Source organism: Branchiostoma floridae, chromosome 4 (assembly GCF_000003815.2).
Source record: "Branchiostoma floridae strain S238N-H82 chromosome 4, Bfl_VNyyK, whole genome shotgun sequence".
NCBI classification, from domain to species: domain Eukaryota; kingdom Metazoa; phylum Chordata; class Leptocardii; order Amphioxiformes; family Branchiostomatidae; genus Branchiostoma; species Branchiostoma floridae.
Genome location: NC_049982.1, coordinates 22829209 through 22852772, shown reverse-complemented (window position 1 = coordinate 22852772; position 23564 = coordinate 22829209). Strand labels below are relative to the sequence as shown.

Sequence of the window (23564 nt, the reverse complement as noted above, 5' to 3'; positions counted from 1 at the left end):
GTGAACATAATAACTCAAGAAGGCCTGCATAAATTGTCATGATATAACTATGTGGGTAGGTGTTTACAGAATCTAAATATTACCAGATTTTTGTCCCCCTAGTGCCTTTTTTCACCTGCCTGCTGTGTTAATTAATATTCTTTATGTTGTTTTGAAAGTGTACAACAAATATAAGCTGTTCTTGTGAAGAATTTTGTCCCTTTATGTAACAGTGTAACTGAGGAGCCTGCAGAAAAACTGACCCACCCTGGACAGGCTGTGGGCATCAAGAACAAGGCTCTCCAGTCAGGAGACCTGAGGCACCTGGCCTGGGCACTCAAGCAACCCACTGTCAACCCTGATGATCTGTAAGTCTTACATGCCTGTGTCTCAGACTCTCTCTCCTCTAACTCTCTCATCTCTATCTCTCTGTTCTGACTATTTGACTCCACAGACAATCTGTAAACCAGTTTTATACACACTTCTTGGTTTTCTGTTTTTCTCATTGTTTTAGGTGAGCAAGGTCACAACAGAGGTCTGAATGTCATTGAAGAGGTCTGAGTGAATGGAGTTGATACAGTGTTTCTATGTTGCAGGAATGAAGATGGACTATCTTCACTCCATGTCCTGTGCATCATGGGGCACCAGCAGGCAACCAAGCAGATCGACCTTCTCATCAGAGCAGGTAATGAGAGAGGCTTGGATGAAACTTGAAATCATGGATAAGTTCCCGACTGTTTATCATAATTAGTAGTGCAACCGTACAATGATAGCATGTTCAACCTATGAGAGAGTAGCTACATGTCTGTCAAATGTTTGCATTTTTTATAGTTTTTGTTTTGGCATTCTGGACATTTTGAAAGAGGAGCAGACGTGTACGGCTATGGGATGGGTGTATGAAAGAGGCTTGAATGAAACATTTGGACAAGTGGACAAACGCACACACCTATAGAAGTGGAATCTAACAGATTGAATGTTTCATACTAAAATTTTCTTTTTAGCATTGCAAGTGTGATTCTTAAAAATGTGCCAAATTAGCTGTTTTCTTTTTGGTATGCCTATAACAACTGTAAACTAGAAAGGCCGACATTTGCTTAAGAGCAAATACAGCATATTTCAGCCATACCCCTTCCCACGCAACATTGGACTGTTCCAAATCACCCCTGCGCAAAAATGGAACATCCTCTTAACAGTATATTATCCCCCAAAGTGGACTGGTATTGTGAATTGATTCCAGGTAAAGACAGAGCTTGCTTCTATTTTTCAGAAAATGACAATAATCACACCTTCCATTCATAAAATTTTCATCATGACTGAAAATTGTTGAATGACTTCATGTAATGTCATTAACAATTTTCAGTACGATAACTAGGTGTAAGTTTAAAAAAGTATAAGCTCCTTGTGATGTGGGTACATTTATTATTGCAGTGAACTTTTTTTATTCAAGTAGGGCATACGATTTAATAATTATCAAGCAGGTGCAGGTACTGTAGGAGCGTTTGTTTTCTTCAAGCTGTAAAACTGTTAAACTGTTTTACTTTGTATGCAATCAGCCATCGAGCCTATTCTTATTTTAGTTTAACAACTCAGTCCTGCCAGACCCGGAAGATACGATTGAACCTTGCTCGAGGATTTATTTTCGTCTGTCTGGTCAGTCTGTTCATACCCTGGCGCTGAGAGTGTTTTATTGGGCTGAAACTCTGGCAGTTTAAAGTTACTTACAATTTGAATGTTCAAAGTTTATGTCAAACAACAACAGCACTAGGAACACATACATTTGCTCTGGAGAAAATACAGCAGTTTTCGCAAGTTCCAGTCCAGTGATAGAAATGTGGCCACTAAACACAGGTGGTCACTATAGAGAAAAATGCTGATCTATTGACTAGGAGCCATACGTTACACATGATTTCAGTACACTGATCATTAATTATATAAACATTGCACAGGTAAGCCAATTGTTTAGATGTACAATTAAGTTCAAATAATTCTGAAGAGAAATATTGATGAGAAAATAATCATTCTCGCCACTGTCTAACTTATAATTACGTATCAAAACTAAACGCAGATTTTCTAACGCACCTTTTGCCGACTTCATCAAAGGACCGCCGGCTATCAATCAAACACGGCTGTTGATTAGACTTAGAGTTTCAAACAGTCATGTGCTGTGTGCCAGTTGACAGCGAACTTCATGCTACGTGATGTTTTACATTGCTTGGACCTTCTTTCCTACAGCGGTGCTTCTACAAAATATTTAGACTGTAACACTGAGTCCCACATGTTTTATAGAATAGAATTTGACGCAGAACAGCGTTTTTTGCTGGGTATTTTTCTTGAAACATGTCCGTGGGAATATCAGCGAGGCGGCAACGTAGGGATATCAGACCGTCAACAAAAGTCGCACGGCGGCTAACGGCGCAGCGAAGATACTAGCGCTATAAATAAGCGCTTCAACTAAGGATGGCAACCCGTACAATATTTTTGTATACTGTTGAGCTAAGTAAAGTTTGTTGTTTATGAGGTTTTAGTTGTCTTTGAAGCTTTGACCCGAAATATTTTAAAGTCAAACTGCTGAAGAGAAGTAAGTGACTGCTACGATTATCGTAGATATGGCCCTAAAAAACTGATAAAAGAAGCCTTCTCAATAGTCTAAAATGCAAGAGCTTCCGGGGGGGCTTTGCCCACCTGGGTCCCCCCCCCCCACAGTGGCCCTGCCCCTGGACCCCGCCAGGGACATTCGGCGGACCCCGGACCCCTGTCCGACGCTTTGAAAAAATCCTGGCGAGAAGTCTGTACGGCCTGAGTCTTCAAGTTAACGTATTGTGTGGTCCTGCTTATGAATATTAATTAGCCTTCGCTTTCCTCTTCGCTGATTGGCTGAACCATTAATTGAATTAACTCTTCCTGCCGGCTAGACGCAGGTGCAGATGTCGGCTCTGTGGGGTGAACGTTCGAAAGGTCATGGCATGGAGAACGAAAGAAAACCAATTTCCCCTAAAAAAGTGCTGTAATTAAGCCTTTTACAGTACTTTATGCCAAAAATTTTACTTGGATCATTTTACCAACTATCTTATGCCTATCTATACCAAATGTTACTCATACCAGGGTACAGGGGTGCAAAATATACCGTTATAAGACCGTCAACAACAGTCGCACGGAGCTAACAGCGCAGCAAAAATACCATCGCTAGCGTTTCAACTTCGGATAACAAGTTATAAGTACTGTTGAACTCAGTAACGTTAAAGTTTGTTTTTAGTTGCCTTTGACGGTTTGACCTGAAATAGTGTTACGCTAAACTCCTGAAGAGAAGTTAAGTGACTGCTGCGATTATCATAGATATGCCCCTAAGAACTGATACAATATAAAGCCTTCTGAATAGTCTAAAATGCGAGAGCCTTAGGCTGGCTTCGCTCCCCTTGGCGGGAACACTGCTATATACGGGATCAGGACCCCCGCTTATGAATATTAATTAGCCTTTGGCCTCCTCTTCGCTGATTGGCTAGGTCTTTGATTCAATTAACTCTCCGGCTGACGCGCACAGGTGTGGCTCTGTGCGGGGTCACGGAAGGTCACGTCAGGAGGCCAAAAGAAAACAAATTTCCCCTCAGAAAAGTGCCAAAATTAATCATTTTAAAGTTGTTTATGTCAAAAATTTTACTTGAATCTTGTTACCAAGTATCTAATGCCTATCTATACCAAATTTCAGGTCATTTAATTGTAATACCAGGGTACAGGAGCCAAAAGTGTCCTTTTTTGGTCAAAAATTGGCCAAAAATCGCAAAAATAAGCATTTTGTTGCACTGTACACCAAAAGTGTTATTGAATTTATATGGGGGCATTATCAAGGCACATCTCTGTCGAATTTCAGCTCATTTGGTTGTAATACCAGGGTACAGGGGCCAAAAGTGTCCTTTTTTGGTCAAAAATTGGTCAAAAAATCGCAAAAATAAGCATTTTGTTGTACCTTACACCAAAAGTGTTATCGAATTTATATGGGAGCATTATCAAGGCACATCTCTGTCAAATTTCAGCTCATTTGGTTGTAATACCAGGGTACAGGGGCCAAAATATACAGTTTTGGTCTAAAATTGACAAAAAAATCTCAATAAAATCATTTTAGAGGCAGATATGAAAAAACTGAGAAAAAGCATCAAGGTATTGGCCCATTCTACCCCTGTGCCAAATTTCAGGTCATTCGGTCCAGGAACGGCGGAGATGAATCACTTTGAAGATTTGACAGGAGAAAGAAAGAAAGAAACATTACGAATACTAGAAAGGCCGATATTTGCTTGAGAGCAAATACAGCATATTTCAGCCATACCCGTTCCCATGCAAAATTGAACTGTTCCAAATCACTCCTGCGCAAAAATTGAACATTCTAACAGTACCTTATCGAAATGAACTACTACCAAGGCCGACATCAAGGATCAAAAAGGATTGACATGAATGAAATTAAAGCCATCATATAGAAGTCAAACGAGTGACATTTGGTATAACATCTACACAAATCACAGTCCAAAGGATGAATTAATATTAATATTAACAAAATTATAAATTAAAAAACAGAAAGAAACAAACATGCCGATAACGGGGATCGACCCCGGGTCGGCGGATTACAAATCGAACGTGCAAACCACAACACCAAAAGCTCTAGAGCAACTGACGTGGTCAGTTTGGCAGCGCTTAAACCCCACTGTTACACAATAAGCAGCATAATATATTTGACCCCCCCCTCCCCACAGAAAAATACTAGTATGTGGACGTCGTCACGATCAAAATAAAGATAACTAGTTACCGTCAAAAAACAGAAATGATGCAGAAAACACCATGACATCTCGTGTGGAAGTATCTTTTGCCTAGCCTGGTATCCAGCCGTAATTATAGCGTTATCAGTTCATGCATGTTTTTGACAACAAACGGAGATACACAACGACAGCAGTGGCTTGTCAGCACTTGCCTGCGGTACCAGCGTTCCACAGTTCTCATACAACGTTGTTTTGACGAATTTCACAAACGAAAACACCTTTCAATGTACATTTAACAACTGAGTGAACAATGTAAGGCTAGCCATTTCTCACCTAAAGATGTTCTGCTACCGATGACAACCGAAACTGGGTAGAAGCTGACGTAAAATGCGCAGAAAACTGCAGACTAAATGCAGTTGCTGCGGGAGTCTGTGACGTAAATGTAAAATTAACTAGAGTTCCACGAATACATACCTTTGCCAAATAAACCAGGTTTGTTATGTAGAATGATGTCTGTAGACAAATGCGTTACTCATTTCATTTTCTTTATAATTATATGCTTAGAGTTGGTTTATAAAATTTCGGCATTGATTATGCAAACTAGATCCCAAGTTACAATTAATTGATATCAAATTGCATCAAACGTTACTGAAGCTATCATCATCCCGAAAATGATGATGATCCTTTGATCCATTCTTGACTTATTCTCTTTCAAAGTCTTTAAATACACCTCTTACGCTCTTCCCTCTTTCTCAGTTACATATGTGACAACTTTGATGAAAGTACTATAATGGAATGCAGTGGATTTATGAACTTTTCCTAATCAATTATGCAAATTAGCTGTTAATTTGCATAATAAGTATCACATTATATAAGTCTTCACTTAGGCTATATACATGCCAAAAATCATGACGATCCGTCAACACGTTCATATTTTCTCATTAATTATGCAAATGAGATCATTTGCATGATAAATATGTATTGACATTTCTCTCTTTCTCAGCTACATATGTGACAAGTTTTAAAGTCCTATCATGGAATGTAGTGAATTTATAAAATACCCTCATTAATTATGCAAATTAGCTGTTGATTTGCATAATTGGTATCTCATTATGTAGGTCTTCACTTACGCTACCTACATACCAAAAAACATGATGATCCGTCAACATGTTCATATTTTCTCATTAATTATGCAAATGAGCCACGATTTGCATAATTGATATCTATCAACATTTCTCTCCTTCCCAGCTACATATGTGACAAGCTTGAAAGTCCTATCATGGAATGCAGTGGATTTATAAATTTTCCTAATTAATTATGCAAATTAGCTCTTGATTTGCATAATTAGTAAACCATTATGTAAGTCATCACTCATTCTAGCTACATACCAAAAATCATGACGATCCGTCAACACGTTGTAGAGTTATTCTCGTCCAAAGTTTGAAAGGAAACCGGCGCCTGCAATTCCAAGAAAGCCGCTAGGGGGCCCAAACTCACAGCACTTACTCTCTGCCTCAAGGGCTATCTACCACTCAAAAATCATGATCGCAGCATGTCCAGAACAGGAGATATCAAAAATTGAGGTTCTGCTGCAGTACCTTAGCAAGCCGCTAGGGGACCCATTATCGAACTTGACCTTCGTTTTCCCGACCCCTACCCACATACCAAATATTATCGGGATCCATCCAAGACTTCTTGAGTTATGCTGTTAACACACAGACAGACACACAGACACACAGACTCACAAGCCCAAAACATAACCTTAGCCATTCTGGCAAAGGTAAAAATGGACGAGTCCGGGGTGGAATCTTCAAGAAGGTCTGCATAAAGATCTCAAACCTAAAAGTTTCTTTCCGTATATATATTTTGTGTATATTTGTAATTGCTGTTTTCAAAATAATGGTCACATATTATATTCCTATTTTCTTTGAGGTAACCTTTTATGGAGTAACATAAATTACAAAATCCTCTCAAATATGAATGGTTCCGTCTACATATAAACATGACAATCAAATGTTGCGTCATTGCCGACGAAGTGTTCCTTTCTCTTCGCTGATTGGCTGGCGGTACAATTCAATTAATTAGCAGACTGACACCTGTCACCTGTAGCCCAGAAGAGTTTCAGGCGGGCTTCGCCCCCCTGGGACCCCCAACGGGGCTCTGCCCCTGGACCCTGCCGGGCCGGGGCCTTCGGCGTTCTTCGGCGGCCCCTGAAAAAAATTCTGGCGGGAACACTGCAGTATATAGGCATACGGAATCGTGGGGCCCCGCTTATGAATATTAATTAGCCTTCGCTCTTCGCGCACAGGTGTGGACTCCGTGCAGGGTCACGGAAGGTCACGCCAGGAGGCCAAAAGAAAACAAGTTACCCCTCAGAAAAGTGCCAAAATTAATTATTTTAAAGTAGTTTATGTCAAAACTTTTACTTGGATCATTTTACCAACTATCTAATGCCTATCTACACCAAATTTCAGGCCATTCCATTGTAAGACCAGGGTACAGGGGGACAATATATTTTATTTTGGTCAAAACATGACCTTGAAACCTCAATAAAATCATTTAAGAGGCAGATATGAAAAAACTGAGAAAAAGTCGTCAAGGTATTGGCCCATTCTACCCCTGTGCCAAATTTCAGGTCATTCGGTCCAGGAACGGCGGAGATGAATCACTTTGAAGATTTGACAGGAGAAAGAAGAAAGAAAGAAGAAACATTACGAAATACAATATATTTCACCATACTATGTATGGCTGAAATATAACAATATATTTCACCATACTATGTATGGCTGAAATATAACAATATATTTCACCATACTATGTATGGCTGAAATATAAATATTGGACAGACGGCTGTTCACCTCTAGCTGGTTGTGTATTATAACATGTTAAATGTATTTAAAAGTTGATGCATACAGGTTGATGTATAACCAGAGCCATTCTTACAGCTATCATTGCTGAGTTGCCTGCTTCTCATGCTTTTCTTCAGGTGCTGATATAAACCTGGCAGACAAGCGATCCTACACGCCCCTGCACTATGCCATCACCAATGGACACACAGCAATCACCAAGCACCTCCTGACCAATCAGGCGGACCATCGCCTAGCAACCAAAGAAGGATTGACAGCTCTGCACCTGGTGGCTGAGAAGAGACACAGCTCAGACCTGAAGATGTTGAACATTCTGCTACCGTATGTGGCCAGTAGTGATATCAACAGGCAGGATAAGGAGGGAGACACGCCATTACACGAGGCTTGTCAGACAGGTAACTCTTAAGACCTACATGCCTTTAGTGTTAACAGTTGTATGCTAGACCACCAAATAAAGTAATATACTTCAACTGAATTCACTGCTACGGTGGTTTCTTTCACAGTAGGAAAGAAATGAACATTTTTGTGAACTGCAAATAGCAAATTTTGGTCCAGTTTCTGTAGTAATGTATTTAAGATGTGGTGAAGTAGAGGTCACCACAAAAAGGTGAAATAGAACCACCACAAAAGTTTCAGAATTCATAGCAGACATTAAGCTTTATTAAAAAGGATAAAAAGTGCATTTATCCTATAGTTTGGCTCCTGGGTGAAAGTCTCTAAAGCTGAAATTTCCCACATTGTAACAAGTATGTGACCTTTCTGCACATCAATGAGAGTGAGTAATGTGACAAATAGCTTTGTTTTCTTTTCCTAGTATGCCTTGTGAGTTGTGACTGACAAATTTGCTGTTATTTTTGCTGTGCTAAGGTAACGTGCCCATAGTGGAGGCCTTGGTGACTGTAGGAGCAGACGTCACCATCACAGATGCCATGGGGAGGACTCCGCTTCACGAGGCTGCTCTCTGGGCTACAGGGGAACATGTCGAGGCTATCATAGAATCACTTTTAGAAGCAGGTGAATAGAAAAGACTTCTATTACTAAGATAGTTCGATGAGGTTAGACATCTAGGTAATAAGATACACCAAATAGCAATTATTCAAGCAACTGGATGTGGCTTTGGAAACGGTCAGACGTTTCAGGTAGAATCCAATCATGTCGTCGACGAAAGGTAGTGGATTCTACATGAAACATCTGACTGTTTCTAAAATCATATCCAGTTGCGTGAGTGATACATGTAACATGTAAACAATAGATTTTAGAGTTAGCATAGATTTTACTCAATTGTTTTGTCTCTTTCCTAGTTCACTATCAACAGTACATGTAATGGTATTGTATCATGTAATGGTATAACTACTGCATTTAGCCCATTTTGCAATAAACAAGATCATCATCAGTAAATATAAAAAACATTGGCAAATCCGGGGTAACATGACTTTTACTGTCTGACATTACAAACAGGTGCAAACATGGACCAACCTGACAAGGAGAAATGTACCCCACTCCACCTAGCAGCTCGGATGGGGAACTGCAGTGCAGTAAAGCTGCTGATGTCACATGGTGCAGACCCAAGCAAAGTAGACAAGGAAGGTAAAGATGACAGCATTGTTTTTTTTAATCATGCTCAACATTGCTGATATACCATTATCATATATGTATCAGAAGAAGCTGAAGAAATGCTAACACTCACTCACTCACTCACACACTCTCTCTCTCTCACTCACTCACTCACACTCACTCACTCACTCACTCACTCACTCACTCACACTCACTCACTCTCTCACTCACTCACCATCTTGCGAAGGTTAGACAAACTTACACAAAGATGTGTTGTCTTGATGGCAGGCTGGCAGGGGCCTCTGTCCTGTGAGTTAACTCTGTTCGACCTGTCCCCCTCACTTCATCTCGCTCTTCTCTGAATAAAAGTCTTAAAGCAATAATTTGTACGATGATGTTGTTGCTATCAAAGATACAGACAAAGATTTCCAGAGTACAGCATTTTTTGAGGATCAACAGCATATCAAAAATGATTGTGTAATAGGAGAATTCTCAAATTTATTAACTACTCCATGTTGTGTTTTCTTGCCATAGGGAACACACCGTACCAGCTAGTGTTGAGTAAGGGTCACAGTAACTCTGCAGAGATGTTTGCAGCCCTGACCTCAACCCCTGGCGGAGCAGCTGCCATCAACAGCATACCCGAGGAGGGCCTTACACCACTGCACAAGACAGCCGAAGAGGTGCCTGAAGATTTGGGAGGGGCTTGTTGTGTAGTGTCCTTTGTGTGAAAAGTCTTGCTAACATGTATATTATATACTGCACATTAGTACATGGGTGCAGCTTATTAGATATTAAGAAGAAAAATGACAAATTAAGCAGTTGGTGAGTGTATGGACAAATAGAGAGCCAAGAAAAGTCTGTAACATTCTCATTTAAGAAAGTGTAACATCCGCAGCTTAGAATGGACTACAATAGAAAAAGTTTGTTATAAAGTTAAACAACTAAAAATTGCGTCTTGTCTACTTTCTGTAACTTTTGTCACACTACTGTTACAGTAGCAGTACCCAGAACAACTACATGGTGTTTTTTTGTCAAGGAATTATTAGATTATAAATGGTCAATAAAAGGTCAAGAGTTTTAAAAGTTTTTGTGATGTGTAATATTTGTGTCTAAAACTATTGGCCTTTGCAGTCCATTTATTGTTCATTAAGCCAATGTTCAAGACATTGATATATTCAACTTGGAAAGGTGTTGCAAAAAGTTTTGTGGAAAAATGTTTTTCCTAACGCTTGTGATAAAAGAGAATTTCTAGCACCTGTAGGCTTTACAAATGTTATAGTCCTAAATGAAATGAAAAAAAGTTAGTTTTACTCCATCACAGTAAGAAATTTGCATCCTATTTCTCAAGATAAAAAAGAAATCCATAAACCTTACACGAGATAGCTACGCAATGGAGTGGCATTAGAAAAAATGATGATCAAATTACTGTCAAGTACTTCAAAGCATCTAACATTCTCTATGATTTGCAATAGAAGACCGTTTTACCTGAAATGCACACATTTGTGTAGATCCATAACATTACCAGTAATGGTTAGAAATGATCACACACTATTCTTTTAGAACAGACACAGATACAGAAGGAGGGAGGGAGAGAGAGATGCAAACAGACACACATTTTTTGAAATCTGATTTTGAACAAAATCTCAAGAATTGGCTGAAGTGTGAACACAGTGATGCATTGTTTTCATGTTTAAGCCAGTCTTTACCATGATATGAATGTGTGATCCCTTCTGTCCCTCCAGGGCAGACCAGAGGTGATGCGGGACCTGATGCTGGCAGGAGCAGACCCAACCATCCGGGTGGGTGACAACATGGAGACGCCCATCGAGACTCTGTACCGACCCTTCCTGTATGGCTCACGATACGTAAGCACTGATCATGTATGCTCTATCAACAAAAATGTTCCTGGCAAAAAAAAAAAAACTCAAATGAAAAACAGCTGCAGTTTCAGGACCAAGGAGAAAGCTGAATGGAGATGCTTATAAAGACTCTGGACCACCCCTTCCTGTATGGCTCATGATATGTAAGCACTGATCACGGATACATTAGGTGCTCTTTACTGCATTACTTAGACGAGTGTCATTGTATTAATTGACTTGTTGCTGTTGCCTTACAATTGTACCATGTACAAATGTTGTGCAATAAGGTTCATTCATTCATTTATGATAATATAAGCAAAAACGCTTCCGGCAAAGAAAATGCACTCAAATTAAATATAGCCACAGTTTCAGCACCAAGGAGAAAGCTAGTTTTTTCTGATTCGTGACCTGCCAAAAATCATTCCTCTGTGGACAAAATATACAGTCTTCAAATGTCTTCTTCTGTAGGACCATCAGGTTGCAAACGACTTGCAGGCGGCAAAGATGCTGTGTGAGACCCAAGTCATCCTGGCAACTCCCTCCCCCATCCTCACAGCCTTGCACTTACGGGATGTGTTCAAGGAACTGTCACATGTGAAACAGGTGTTTTCTTATTCACTAACCTCTGTTGTCTGGCAATTGCAATTTTGTATTGATGGTGTTGATGTGGCCACTGGCTAATTTGTTTGTCTGTACAGTCTGATGATGGCTGAAGCAAAGTTTTTGTACGATCCACAGGACATCCGACCTGACTACAAGGACCTTGCCGGTCAGTGTGAGTCCCTGGCTGCAGCCCTGCTGGAGGAGTGTTACAGCATGGACCAGGCCAGGGTCATCCTGATGGAGAACAACGCTCACATCTTCAGACTCGCTTTTACCAAGAAGCACAAACAGGTACTGTGACATCCAATTAAAACATAGATTATGTGTGTATGTATGTATGAATAAGATTTTCAACAGGGTCATAAGTTGTAGAATTGTTTAAAAAAAAGAAAATGAGCAAATATGTTTCTGACACAAGGCACATAAAATAAAAGATTTCACAGTCACAGTAAAAGTCTCTGAATGATTTTAAAAGTTAGAATTGCTGTTAGTAGGGCACACAAACATAATGATTCTTCTTCAAACTCAACCTTTAAGGTCATTTAGTTTCTACAATTTAATGTCCTCATTTTTATTGCCTATGTTTCTTTTTTACCCACCCCATCAATTGTAGGATGTCCAGAGCATGCCATCCATAATATTACGTCAGTGTGGCCTAAAGAGTGTACCAACTACTGTTCTACAACGTCTATATCGATGTGTACAGTTGACCACCTTTGTTCAGCTGTTGCTTCATAGGCTGTGGTACTTAGGTTTCACAATTCAGGCATTTTTTATTGTCCATCTTCATTTCTTCTTCCATCAGTTTTGGAATGTCTAGCGGCACTGTCATTCATAATATCAAATCAGTACTTATGTGGCTTACAGATTATGTAGGGTACTCATTACATGTTGTACTGATGTATTCCGCAGTTTATGGCCACCACCTTCGTCCAGCGCTTGCTACGTGAGCTGTGGTACGACAGACTCCTCCCTATTGTCCAGTCCAAACCTGCGTGGCTGCTGGTCCTTATCTACATCTCCTCCCTGATCCTCCTGCCACTGGCAGGCCTGGGGTACGGTCTCCTGTACATCTGTGGGACCTGTACTGCATGTGGTAATGAAGAGGAAGGAACAGGCTGTTACAGGTGACAGAGGGACTCACGATTTTAGTTTTAATCTTTTTTATAAAAAAAAATATTTTTGTGAAAGTACAGTGACAATGTTGTAAAGAAATGTTACAGGGCATTCACAAGGCAAGGTTTACAATCTACAAAACTAGTCAAGAATACTGTTCCTTCTTTGTGTTGGAACAAAGTTTAAACTTTTGCAATATGGAATTTACTAACACAGATGAGCTTTCATTCTGATAGTCAAGAATACCTCTGTTCAATTTCACCTTTTGTGATGTGGAAAGCCCTAGGTCCTTGTTTGGGGAGACCCTTATTTTTAATTCTAAATCTAACTGAAGTACTGAAAATCTTCTTTTTCTTCCATTGTTACATTACCTTTGGTTCACCTGCAACCATAGAACACTGCAAATTCCTCTTGTTATAGATGTAGACAGTTTACAATTTGTTTTTCCATTCCGTAACAGATGCAAATGGAGAGACAACTTTCACAGATATTTCAGTTTCATTTTTGTGGACTGTCGACATAGTGCGCTCATTAAGTTCTGGGCCAACCTGATGTCGTATCTGGTGTTCATCTGTATCCTGGTCATCCAGTGTGGGAGACCCTTCCAGGTGGGAACACTTTCTGTTGTTTTGATAGTAAAATCATAACCAGGCCATATTTATGTTCAATATTGGTGTTCCAACTGGTCCAAATTTTACAGTACGGTCCAGCGCTCTATACTTTGATTCAAACGATTGGAAGTCACTAGCTTGGAGTGTCACTGTCAAAAATTTGAACAGCGATCGGACGATCCTACACCCTGTCAGGCCGTACCTCAGGCAACATGGAATCAAGGTTCTTGCTTACTGTATGAGTATATCCACTGATGAGACCTCAGAAGCTTGATGGAACATCCTAATACTGTTCATTTATGCAAATGTCCTAACATGCACCAGTATAATTGCTAAACTGAGAAGTGCTACCATGGTGTTGCACAGGTGAATGCCCCCCTAGAAGTGGTGGACTACATACTGACCCTCTGGCTGGCAGGACAGCTGCTGCAGGAGGCCAAACAGATGGTGGAGGCTCCCAGCTTCCTCCTGTACATCACCAACTCTGCCAACTCTGTGGACCTGGTCATGTTCCTCCTGCTCATCACCATCACATTCTGCCAGGTCCTGGTGGAGTTCACTCGACAGGTCAGGGGTCAAACACTGTCGATGAATCACAGAACACAGTGCTTGACTTCACATGAAAGCTTACTTCAGGGGATACAGACACTACAGGAAGAAAGACTCAATAGAGCACAAGAGATTATTGGGTACAAAAACTATAGCGTTACCGACATTACAAACATTACAGACACTGCTGGGAGTATGGACACCATTGGGTGTATGGACACTATTGGGAGTATGCACACTATTGGGAGTATGGACACTACTGAGGAAACACTGCCACTATTGGGGCTACGGACACTACTGGGGGTACAGACACACACTACTGGGGGTATGGACACTACTGGGTGTGTGGACACTAATAGGGGTATGGACAATATTGGGGGTACAGACACTACTGGGGTTATAGACACTACTGGGGGTATGGACACTACTGGAGGTTTGGACACTACTGGGGTATAGACACTACAGGGACACTACTGATGTAAACGGTATATCATCAACAAAAGCAGTATAGGTGACCAGGCAGGTATTAAACTGTTATTTACTGCCATTTTGAACATGTCAACTAACGTTCACTCCCGTCTGACATGACTGCAGATGATAGGTGATGCGACAGTAGCAGTGGATCTCCAGATTGTGGCTGAGATCTGCACAGCTCTGGTTACCATAATCGCCTTCATGAGACTCACCTACTATGTCCAGGTAAATACACCACAGATTTCTGGTTTACCGTCTGTTGTTCCCCATCTAGCAAAGGTTAGATGTGTTCTGCATATAGATGTCCTGGCAAAGTTGGAACAAACCTAAACACACACTAAGACAAGCAAGCAAACAAACAGACTGAAGACAAGTATTATAGTTTTCATGGAGGTGAAGATTAGAAGATAGATTGGTGTGGCAAAGCTAATCCAGTTTTGCTTGCTCTATCCTACAGGTACATGAGACATTTGGTCCCCTTCAACTGTCGTTCATCAAGATGATCAAGGATGTCATCCTGGTGCTGATCGTACTGATGGTTGTACTGGTCGCCTTCAGCTGTGGGGTGGTGGAGGTAAGGGAGATGTCAAGTCTTTGTCATGATCATTCTTAATCTTCAAGTCTTTGATCCTTGTTCTTTTCTTAAATCTGCAATTCTTATTGATCAGAGCCTCTAGTGTAAACTATTAAAGATTTAACTCTGGGCCTTTTTTGTTTTGGGGAGGTTCATAATACTTTTGCTGGCTGTTTCTTTTTGTACTGGGTTGCTTGTGTCTCCAGCCTAACACAAATGACGGCACAAAAAGATATGGCCATCAAAAGTGTACTATGAGTTTTAAAAAACACTAAAGAGCCTGCTACGGAGGCTAGTTTAAAGACGAGCAAACTGCTGTCTACTCCTGTGTTAGGCACCCTAACAGCAAATTATGATCATTATCATACAGGATATTACATTGTTCTACAATACTACTTAGCCAGTACATACATGACAGTGGTGTGTGTTCCTCAGGTGTACTCCACAGCAGTGTTGGCAGGTGTGAACATCACAGAGAAGGCCTCCGCTGTGGACACCACCCTACCAGCTGGGGTGCCTCACGTGGTACAGGGGTGAGAAAGGACATTTTTGTATGTGTGGGGCTGGGGGGGGGGGGGCTGTGTCAATGTTAATGGTTTATAGGCCTGGGCTAGAGTTAGAGTTAGGGTTAGGGTGTCAGAACATTATCAGGGGCATCATAGAAGTGAGTTGGAATAGAGGGGTATCAGAGTATAGTGCTGTGACTTGAAGATTAGCAACTGATGTTTTGATGAGGACTACAGGTTTTTTTCAAGGTCTGAATTTTTATGTATTACAGCTGATGAAAAGAATGAGAAAATCATATTCATAGGAAAAGGCATCAATCAAATGTATTATAATTACATTTTTTTCTTGTGCGAAGAATGCTAAATGATGATCATGATGTGGAATTATTAGATCTGGTTGAAAGCGGGTAGTTGCCGTTAAAATGAAGGTCAAGTTCAATAATGGGCCTCCAAGCGGCTTTTCACGGTACTGTAGCAGAACTTGTTTTTTTTTGTGTGTTCCGTACAGTATGGTCGTGATTATTGAATGATAGACTAGGACTGGAGGTTTGGGCCCCCAAGTGTCTTTTAAAAGATATTTGTCCCCTCCAGGATATCCTCTGCCCTCCCTGAGCTGTTCTGGGCCCTGTTTGGCCTGTCTGACATCGACAACTTCAGGACCAGCTTCCTGCCCGCCAACTACATGGGCCAGTCACTCGTCATGCTGTACCTGCTGATCGCTGTCATTGTTCTACTCAGCATGCTCACTGCCAGGATGAGCGACACCTATAATACCATCAGGGTACTTTTTGCTTGTTTACTGTCATAGAAGGGAAGCATATCGTCTTTGCTCTGTTTCCTCCTCTTCAATTCCAAACAAATAATTATAAGGCCAATAACCTGAACCAGACTGCTGTCACCATGGTTCCTGATAAAGTAGCACGGGCACCTTGTGATGTTCAATTACATCATGTAGTAAGAGGCAGGACAAAGCTGAAATCAAGATATAAGTTAGTAAATCTTTGACCCTAAAATAAAGCTGCTAGTTGATTGTCAACCTTCAATGCATTCATGAATCAAAATATTGCTATAGATAGGAAAATCATTTTATTTAAATGTTGGTTCCAAATATGAATATTTTGAAGTTGACTTGAGTGACATGATATATTTTAGATAAGGGTTGCATATTGGAGACCAAAAAGTTTTTGGGTACCCTTGAAACGTCTTCCTTGATTCCTAACATTTAGGAAAGTGCCAGTGTGGATTGGAACTTTGCACGTGCGGAGTTGGTGATGGAGTTCCGTGGATACGATGACCTTCCCGTGCCCTTGAACCTGCTGATGGGGCTGCAAACGTTGGTGACGTCAGCAGTCCAACTTGTTAGACGGTTCAGTGGAGAGGTGAAGATGTCCACTCCTTTGTTTACAGTACCATACATTAGTTAATACTTTCACAGGCCTGGGTTGTTTTAACTGGAAGAAACATCAGAGTATTAGAATTTTTACTACACAAATTGTTCATTCTAATGGAGATCTGAATAAACAAACCAAAAGGAACACTAACGTTGCAATTTCCAAGTGAACACTTTGATTGTGCCTCTGCTACATTCCAAGGTTGGACAAGTCCAATTGCCCAATTGCCTAGGCAAGTGAAACTGCCAACTTGGCAAGGAAATGTAATCTTGTACTTTCCACTATTCGGCCAGTGAAAATGGGATGCCCTGCCCTTGGAAAAAAGAAGTCATCCAAGTGTAGCATTGTTTGAGGCAAATCAGTTTCTCCGTAAAAACTATCATTTTGATGCCCATTGAAAGTATGCCCTTTTGCAGAAAATGCATTACAAGTCCCTCATCAATACCATTATCATAAGTAACAGGTAGCACTGTGTGTGTGTGTTTTTTCTTCAAAATTCTAAGGCCTGACATGTTCTGTCGTACACAACATAATTTGCTTCCAAGCATTCAGTGAGTGTTGTCACTGATGCACTGCATAAAACTGAATAAAAGATTAGATTTGCATGGCTTAGGTGTGACAAGTTAAAGCCAGCTAATATCATATGCCTGGAAATCTGGTCTGTTATAGAATACAACACACTCCACAATTCAGTTTAAAACTGATTGTTAGCACTAGTAATGCCAGATGTCTTAAGAATAGTTAACTACCTGGTGTAGCCCCGTTTTCTACTTATGACCGTAGCATTAGTATAGATCTTTAAAACCTAACATTGAGTTCTTCAAATTTCAACAATACAGGATCAAACTGACAGTACATCATTTGAGCTCAGAAACAACCTCAATCTCCCATCTTTTGAAACATTTGATGCCAGCCAGCCATCCACAGCTGAGGAAATTTATGCCGTTATCCGTAAAGAGTTCATGCTGCCGACTGACACGTCAGGAGTCAACCAGATGTCCAGCATCCAGGACAAGATGACCACAAGGTTACAGAATCTTCAGAAGGACCTCAGCTTGGTGACTAAGGAGGTCATCAAGGCAGGGATGGCAGACAACAAGGAAATGCTGAAGCTAGAAGACAGAATCTCGGCTTTACAGACACAAGTACAGCAGCGTTTGAACCAAATCAAACCTAGACATAAGTGATATTGTACGGGATATTGTGTTGGGCGTGTGTGCAGTGTCCGTATCTGTGTTTGTGTTTGTACAGACATCAGTGACAAGCATAGCTTAAGCGGCTAGGGTTGGGTTCTAATGTACAAAGGTAATGATCAATTATGGGACTTTTGGCATCTTTCTATGGTATTGCAACCACACTTCCCAGTTTTGCATCTGTTGTCTTGGTCTTGATTTTTGGCATGACAGATTATAAGCTTAGAAGTTAAGAAGAGGTGATGTAGTGTGTATTTGCCCTATAGTATTATGTGCTAATAAAAAAAATTACCAATTGACAGGTTTTGCTATATATCGCAAACCTGTAATTATTGTTCATAGAGGTTGACATACCTAAGAATAACACAAATTTTGTGTGAATCTTGAAAGCAGAATAACATACATGTACACATAGCTTTAAATCTTATACTTAGTATTGGTACAGGTGATGCATGATGCATAACTGTCTACAACATGTACTATATGTATGTACCTTTAGCAAATAAGACTAGTCCATAAGGAGTATAGAACCAGACTACTCTTTATGAAATATATTCTAACAGCTATATCAGATATACTCTTTACGAAACATATGCTAAAAGCTATATCAGATGTACATGTAACGTTATTACACAATGTTTTTTTTTCGCATTTAAATGGCACTTAGATAAATATATCGCTTATCATTAAATATCTAACGTCATTACACGTCATCTAGCTTATCCTGTTACTACTTGAAAGATGAGATATTACTAACGTTACATGTCCTACTGTCTGAAGTGACCTAAATCTAAAATACTTCTTACAATGGACTGTATTGTGTTGAAAGTGAAACAATATATTTGAATAGAGACCATAGCCAAGTCGGAAATCTGACGAAGGCTATTTAAACTTATTGTTGTAAAACAACAATGGAGTTAAAGACATATTCTGGAACAGAGTCGGTCTTTCTAAATGGTTGTTCTTGACAACTGCCGGTGATATAAACAAACTTGTCCTTCTCCGATCAGCAACACGAATTTAGGAGACTTTCAATATCCTGAAATCCTCCGTTGCGTTGAGACTGGCACAACACGAGGCGTCCCAGATGTGTAGCCTACCTGCGTGCAGTCCCGACATCACGCTGACTGAGGCGGCCTCCCATTTTACAAGATAGAATGCCAGGAACACCATTGTTTTAGAACAATAAACGCAACATATTTCAGAACAGTTTTAGTTGTTCTTGACAACAACGTGTGTGCTTCAACACAAAACTGGTTGTTGTTCTATGTTGAATAAAACGAATTTTCGAAGCATTTCAGAGACTTTCAGCATACTAAAATCCTTAATTGTGTCGACACCTGAACAAGACGAAGCGTCCCATATGTCTACTCTATCGGTGTTGAATCCCGACATCAAGCTAACTAAGGCGGCCTCCCGGCCGTCGCTTGGCAACTGTGTCCGTCAGCTAGCCGACAGCCTGGCAGATGTATCCTGGATGAACAGCGATGAGATCGACACTGAAGTAGGGGACCTGATGGAAAACCCTCATGCAGAGCCTCAGGACATCACGAGCAGTGATGATGATAGTGAGTCCGACTCAGATAACCAATTTGAAGATGAAGACACCAGTTCAGACAGTGAAGATTCACCATCATCTAAATTCTATGAGGCGACCAAGATCCCTTTTGCCGATACCCACTACTTTGGTGCTCTGGTAAAAAAGGAGACGGCATCCTCGTCACCAAAGCTATATTTGGCCAATTTCTCTGAGGCATGGTGCCAAAGTGCCCCACGTTGCTATCCACCTGTACATCCAGACTTGTACTCAATTGGGGACGTCAAGTGTCTTCTGAAGTCTGTCAAACCCAAGAAGGCACGTGTAGAGGGTTCGTCAACGACCCTGATTCTTGTTCGCATGGTGCAAACGTGGCTGACAGCAGTGGACGCAAATAAGCCGACCCTTGTCAGAGCCATCTTCGCTGACATTAGTAAGGCGATCGACCGCGTGGACTACGCTCTGCTTCTCCAACGTCTGATTGATATTCACGTCAGCCCTGGTATGCAGAGGCGGATCCACAGCTACCTACAGAACCGCCAGCAGAGAGTCGGGGAGACCAGCTCCTGGCGCACCCTAATGCGGGTTCTTTCTCCCTATCTGTTTCTTCTCGTTATGAGCACGCGCACCACTGTACATAACGACAGCATGAATGTTAGATATGCCGACGACGTTACTCTGTCAAAGACTATTTCTGTGCCCTTAGCTGATCAGGATACAACTGTGGAGGAAGAGTCTTCTCACCCTAACTCCTGGGCGGAAGACATTAGGATGACCCTGAACGGTGGAAAAAGTCTACTTCTTCAGATCTGTTTCAGCAAATCTGTTCCAATTCCACCTATGATCACTCCAGGAGGCCAACCAGTCCCGTTTGTTGACTGTGCCAAGGGTTTAGGTTTCTGCATAGACAAGAACCTAAGCTTCAACAAACAGGTCACTACAGTGATACGAAATGCATTGCGTAGACTACACTACTTGCGTTTACTGAAGAAACAAGGCATCAGTGTCGCAGACATATTACAAATCTATCCGACAGACGACCAGTACTCGAGTAAGGCTACGTCGTACTGGTCGGTTGTAGTAAAGAGCATGAACTGGCCTTTGAGAGAGTACAACGCCGGGACCTGCGCATCATCTTCCTCGGAGGAAGACGCAGTGTACCCGACCTGCCCACACTGAAAGTGAGACGGAAGGAGGCAGCGGTGCAGCTGTTTCAACTAATGCTCAGAGAGGACCACCCTCGGCATAAGTAGAACCACCAACTAGAACAGGAGCTACACGACTCTTATTCAGAAGCTCGATCAGTATACCGAAAGCCCGTACTGCTAGGCTTAGAAATTCCTTCCTCCATTGTGCAATTCGACTCTATAAGAAGGCAATTACCAAGTTAATTAAGTAGTACCATCGACATTTAACCACTATCCGCACAGTTTGTAACTTCAGCATGACTGTCTAACATGATTTTTAATCAATTATTGTACGTGTGAAAGAAGTCATTTTTATGTGGTTCTTTGTTGTCAAGTCTTGTAATAAGGAGGAAATTCGGGTGTAATGTATTGCCCGCGAGATCCTTACCGAATAAAACATTGAATTGAAAATGTTTTGTTGGTGAGGAAGACCACAACAAGACCGGACACACTATACCTGTACATCTTGATATCGTTATGCACTGTTATTGGTCTTTAGATTAAAAAATAAATTCTATCTTTAATAATCTCGTTTGAGCCAATATGCAATAAGTTTGAATAACCACCGGAAATCAGATGGTGTTGTTGTAAAACACAGTCAAATACACATTCCAGAACAGAGTCGGTCTTCGAATTCCTAAATAATTCTCGACAACTGCCAGGGATGTAAACCAACGGGTAGTTGTCCTTCTCCGATCAGTACCACGAAGGAACTTTAGAGACTTTCTGCATCTTAACTTCCTTGGCAGTGTTGTGACCGGAACAGCGCTAAGCGTCCAAGATGTGTGGCCTATCTGCGTTCAGTTGAAGGCCGCCCACATCGGACTGACCGAGGCGGCCTCCCATTTCACAAGTTAGAATGCCAGGAACACCATTGTTTCAGAACAATAAACGCAACATGTTCCAGAACAGTTCTAGTTGCTGTTGACGACAACTCGTGTGATTTCAACACACAACTGGCTGTCGTTCTCCGTTGAGCAGCACAAAAGCATTTCAGATACTTTCAGCATCCTGAAATCTTGATTGTGTTGAGACCGGAACAAGACGAAGCGTACAAGATGTCTACTCTATCGGTGTTGAGTCCCGACATCAGGCCGACTGAGGCGAACTCCCGGCCGTCGCTTGGCGACTGCGTCCGTCAGCTAGCCGACAACCTGGCGGATATATCCTGGATGAACCACAGTGAGTTCGACAGAGAAGTAGAGTCCGTATTGGGAAACCCTCCTGCACCTCGAGCGCAGCGCAAGGTCCAGTCTCAGGACATCACGAGAAGTAATGATAATAGTGAGTCCAACTCAGAAGACAACTCCCTACTTTCGAGTTTGGGTTCCGTAGATCTGGATAGTCCCGTTTCCTCCCCACCTAGCTTGTTTGAATTTGAAGATACCAGCTCAGACAGTGACGAAGACTGCGAGGATTCACCATTTTCTAAAGTCTATGAGGCGACCAAGATCCCAAGTTCCTCGTCACCAAAGCTACTTTCCGCAAATTTCGAGAATGTGTATAGCATCTCGTGGTTGTTTGGTGAGAATGAGGATGAGGATGAGCATGACAACACCGGGCACATTACACCTGTACAGAGTGATGATGATATCTTCGACATCCCGTGGCTATTTCATGAGGAGGCCAATTTCGAGAATGTGTATAGCATCTCGTGGTTGTTTGGTGAAGAAGAGCACCACAAGAACGGGCTCCCGACACCTGTACATCTTGATGAAGATATCTACGATATCTCGTGGCTGTTTAGTGAGAATGAGCACCACAGAAACGGGCATGCGACACCGGTACATCTTGATGAAGATATCGATGATATCTCGTGGCTGTTTAGTAAGAATGAGCACCACAGGAACGGGCATACGACACCGGTACATCTTGATGAAGATATCTACGATATCTCGTGGTTGTTTAGTGAGAATGAGCACCACAAGAACGAGCTCCCGACACCGGTACATCTTGATGAAGATATCTACGATATCTCGTGGTTGTTTAGTGAGAATGAGCACCACAAGAACGGGCTCCCGACACCGGTACATCTTGATGAAGATATCTACGATATCTCGTGGTTGTTTAGTGAGAATGAGCACCACAAGAACGGACTCCCGACACCGGTACATCTTGATGAAGATATCTACGATATCTCGTGGTTGTTTAGTGAGAATGAGCACCACAAGAACGAGCTCCCGACACCGGTACATCTTGATGAAGATATCTACGATATCTCGTGGTTGTTTAGTGAGAATGAGCACCACAAAAACGGGCTCCCGACACCGGTACATCTTGATGAAGATATCTACGATATCTCGTGGTTGTTCAGTGAGAATGAGCACCACAAGAACGGACTCCCGACACCGGTACATCTTGATGAAGATATCTACGATATCTCGTGGTTGTTTAGTGAGAATGAGCACCACAAGAACGAGCTCCCGACACCGGTACATCTTGATGAAGATATCTACGATATCTCGTGGTTGTTTAGTGAGAATGAGCACCACAAGAACGGGCTCCCGACACCGGTACATCTTGATGAAGATATCTACGATATCTCGTGGTTGTTCAGTGAGAATGAGCACCACAAGAACGGACTCCCGACACCGGTACATCTTGATGAAGATATCTACGATATCTCGTGGTTGTTTAGTGAAAATGAGCACCACAAGAACGGACTCCCGACACCGGTACATCTTGATGAAGATATCTACGATATCTCGTGGTTGTTTAGTGAAAATGAGCACCACAAGAACGGACTCCCGACACCGGTACATCTTGATGAAGATATCTACGATATCTCGTGGTTGTTTAGTGAAAATGAGCACGGCAAG

The 23564-nt window shown here is 41.5% G+C and overlaps 1 protein-coding gene across 1 annotated transcript in view; it reads left to right on the top strand.

Moving 5' to 3' along the window:
• The window catches only part of LOC118414776 (short transient receptor potential channel 3-like), a 26054-nt gene extending 6358 nt beyond the window's left edge, over positions 1–19696 (top strand). Inside the window, exons 7-24 of the mRNA XM_035819011.1 lie at positions 213–347; positions 576–664; positions 7708–7983; positions 8456–8602; positions 9047–9175; positions 9677–9825; positions 10888–11010; positions 11473–11607; positions 11743–11898; positions 12520–12734; positions 13184–13331; positions 13701–13901; positions 14478–14582; positions 14815–14931; positions 15367–15464; positions 16029–16218; positions 16664–16816; positions 17668–19696. Of these exons, the coding sequence (XP_035674904.1) occupies positions 213–347; positions 576–664; positions 7708–7983; positions 8456–8602; positions 9047–9175; positions 9677–9825; positions 10888–11010; positions 11473–11607; positions 11743–11898; positions 12520–12734; positions 13184–13331; positions 13701–13901; positions 14478–14582; positions 14815–14931; positions 15367–15464; positions 16029–16218; positions 16664–16816; positions 17668–18015 (2914 nt within the window). The 3' untranslated portion in view covers positions 18016–19696. The remainder of the gene's footprint in view (positions 1–212; positions 348–575; positions 665–7707; positions 7984–8455; positions 8603–9046; positions 9176–9676; positions 9826–10887; positions 11011–11472; positions 11608–11742; positions 11899–12519; positions 12735–13183; positions 13332–13700; positions 13902–14477; positions 14583–14814; positions 14932–15366; positions 15465–16028; positions 16219–16663; positions 16817–17667) is intronic.
• The last annotated feature ends 3868 nt before the right edge of the window (positions 19697–23564 follow it).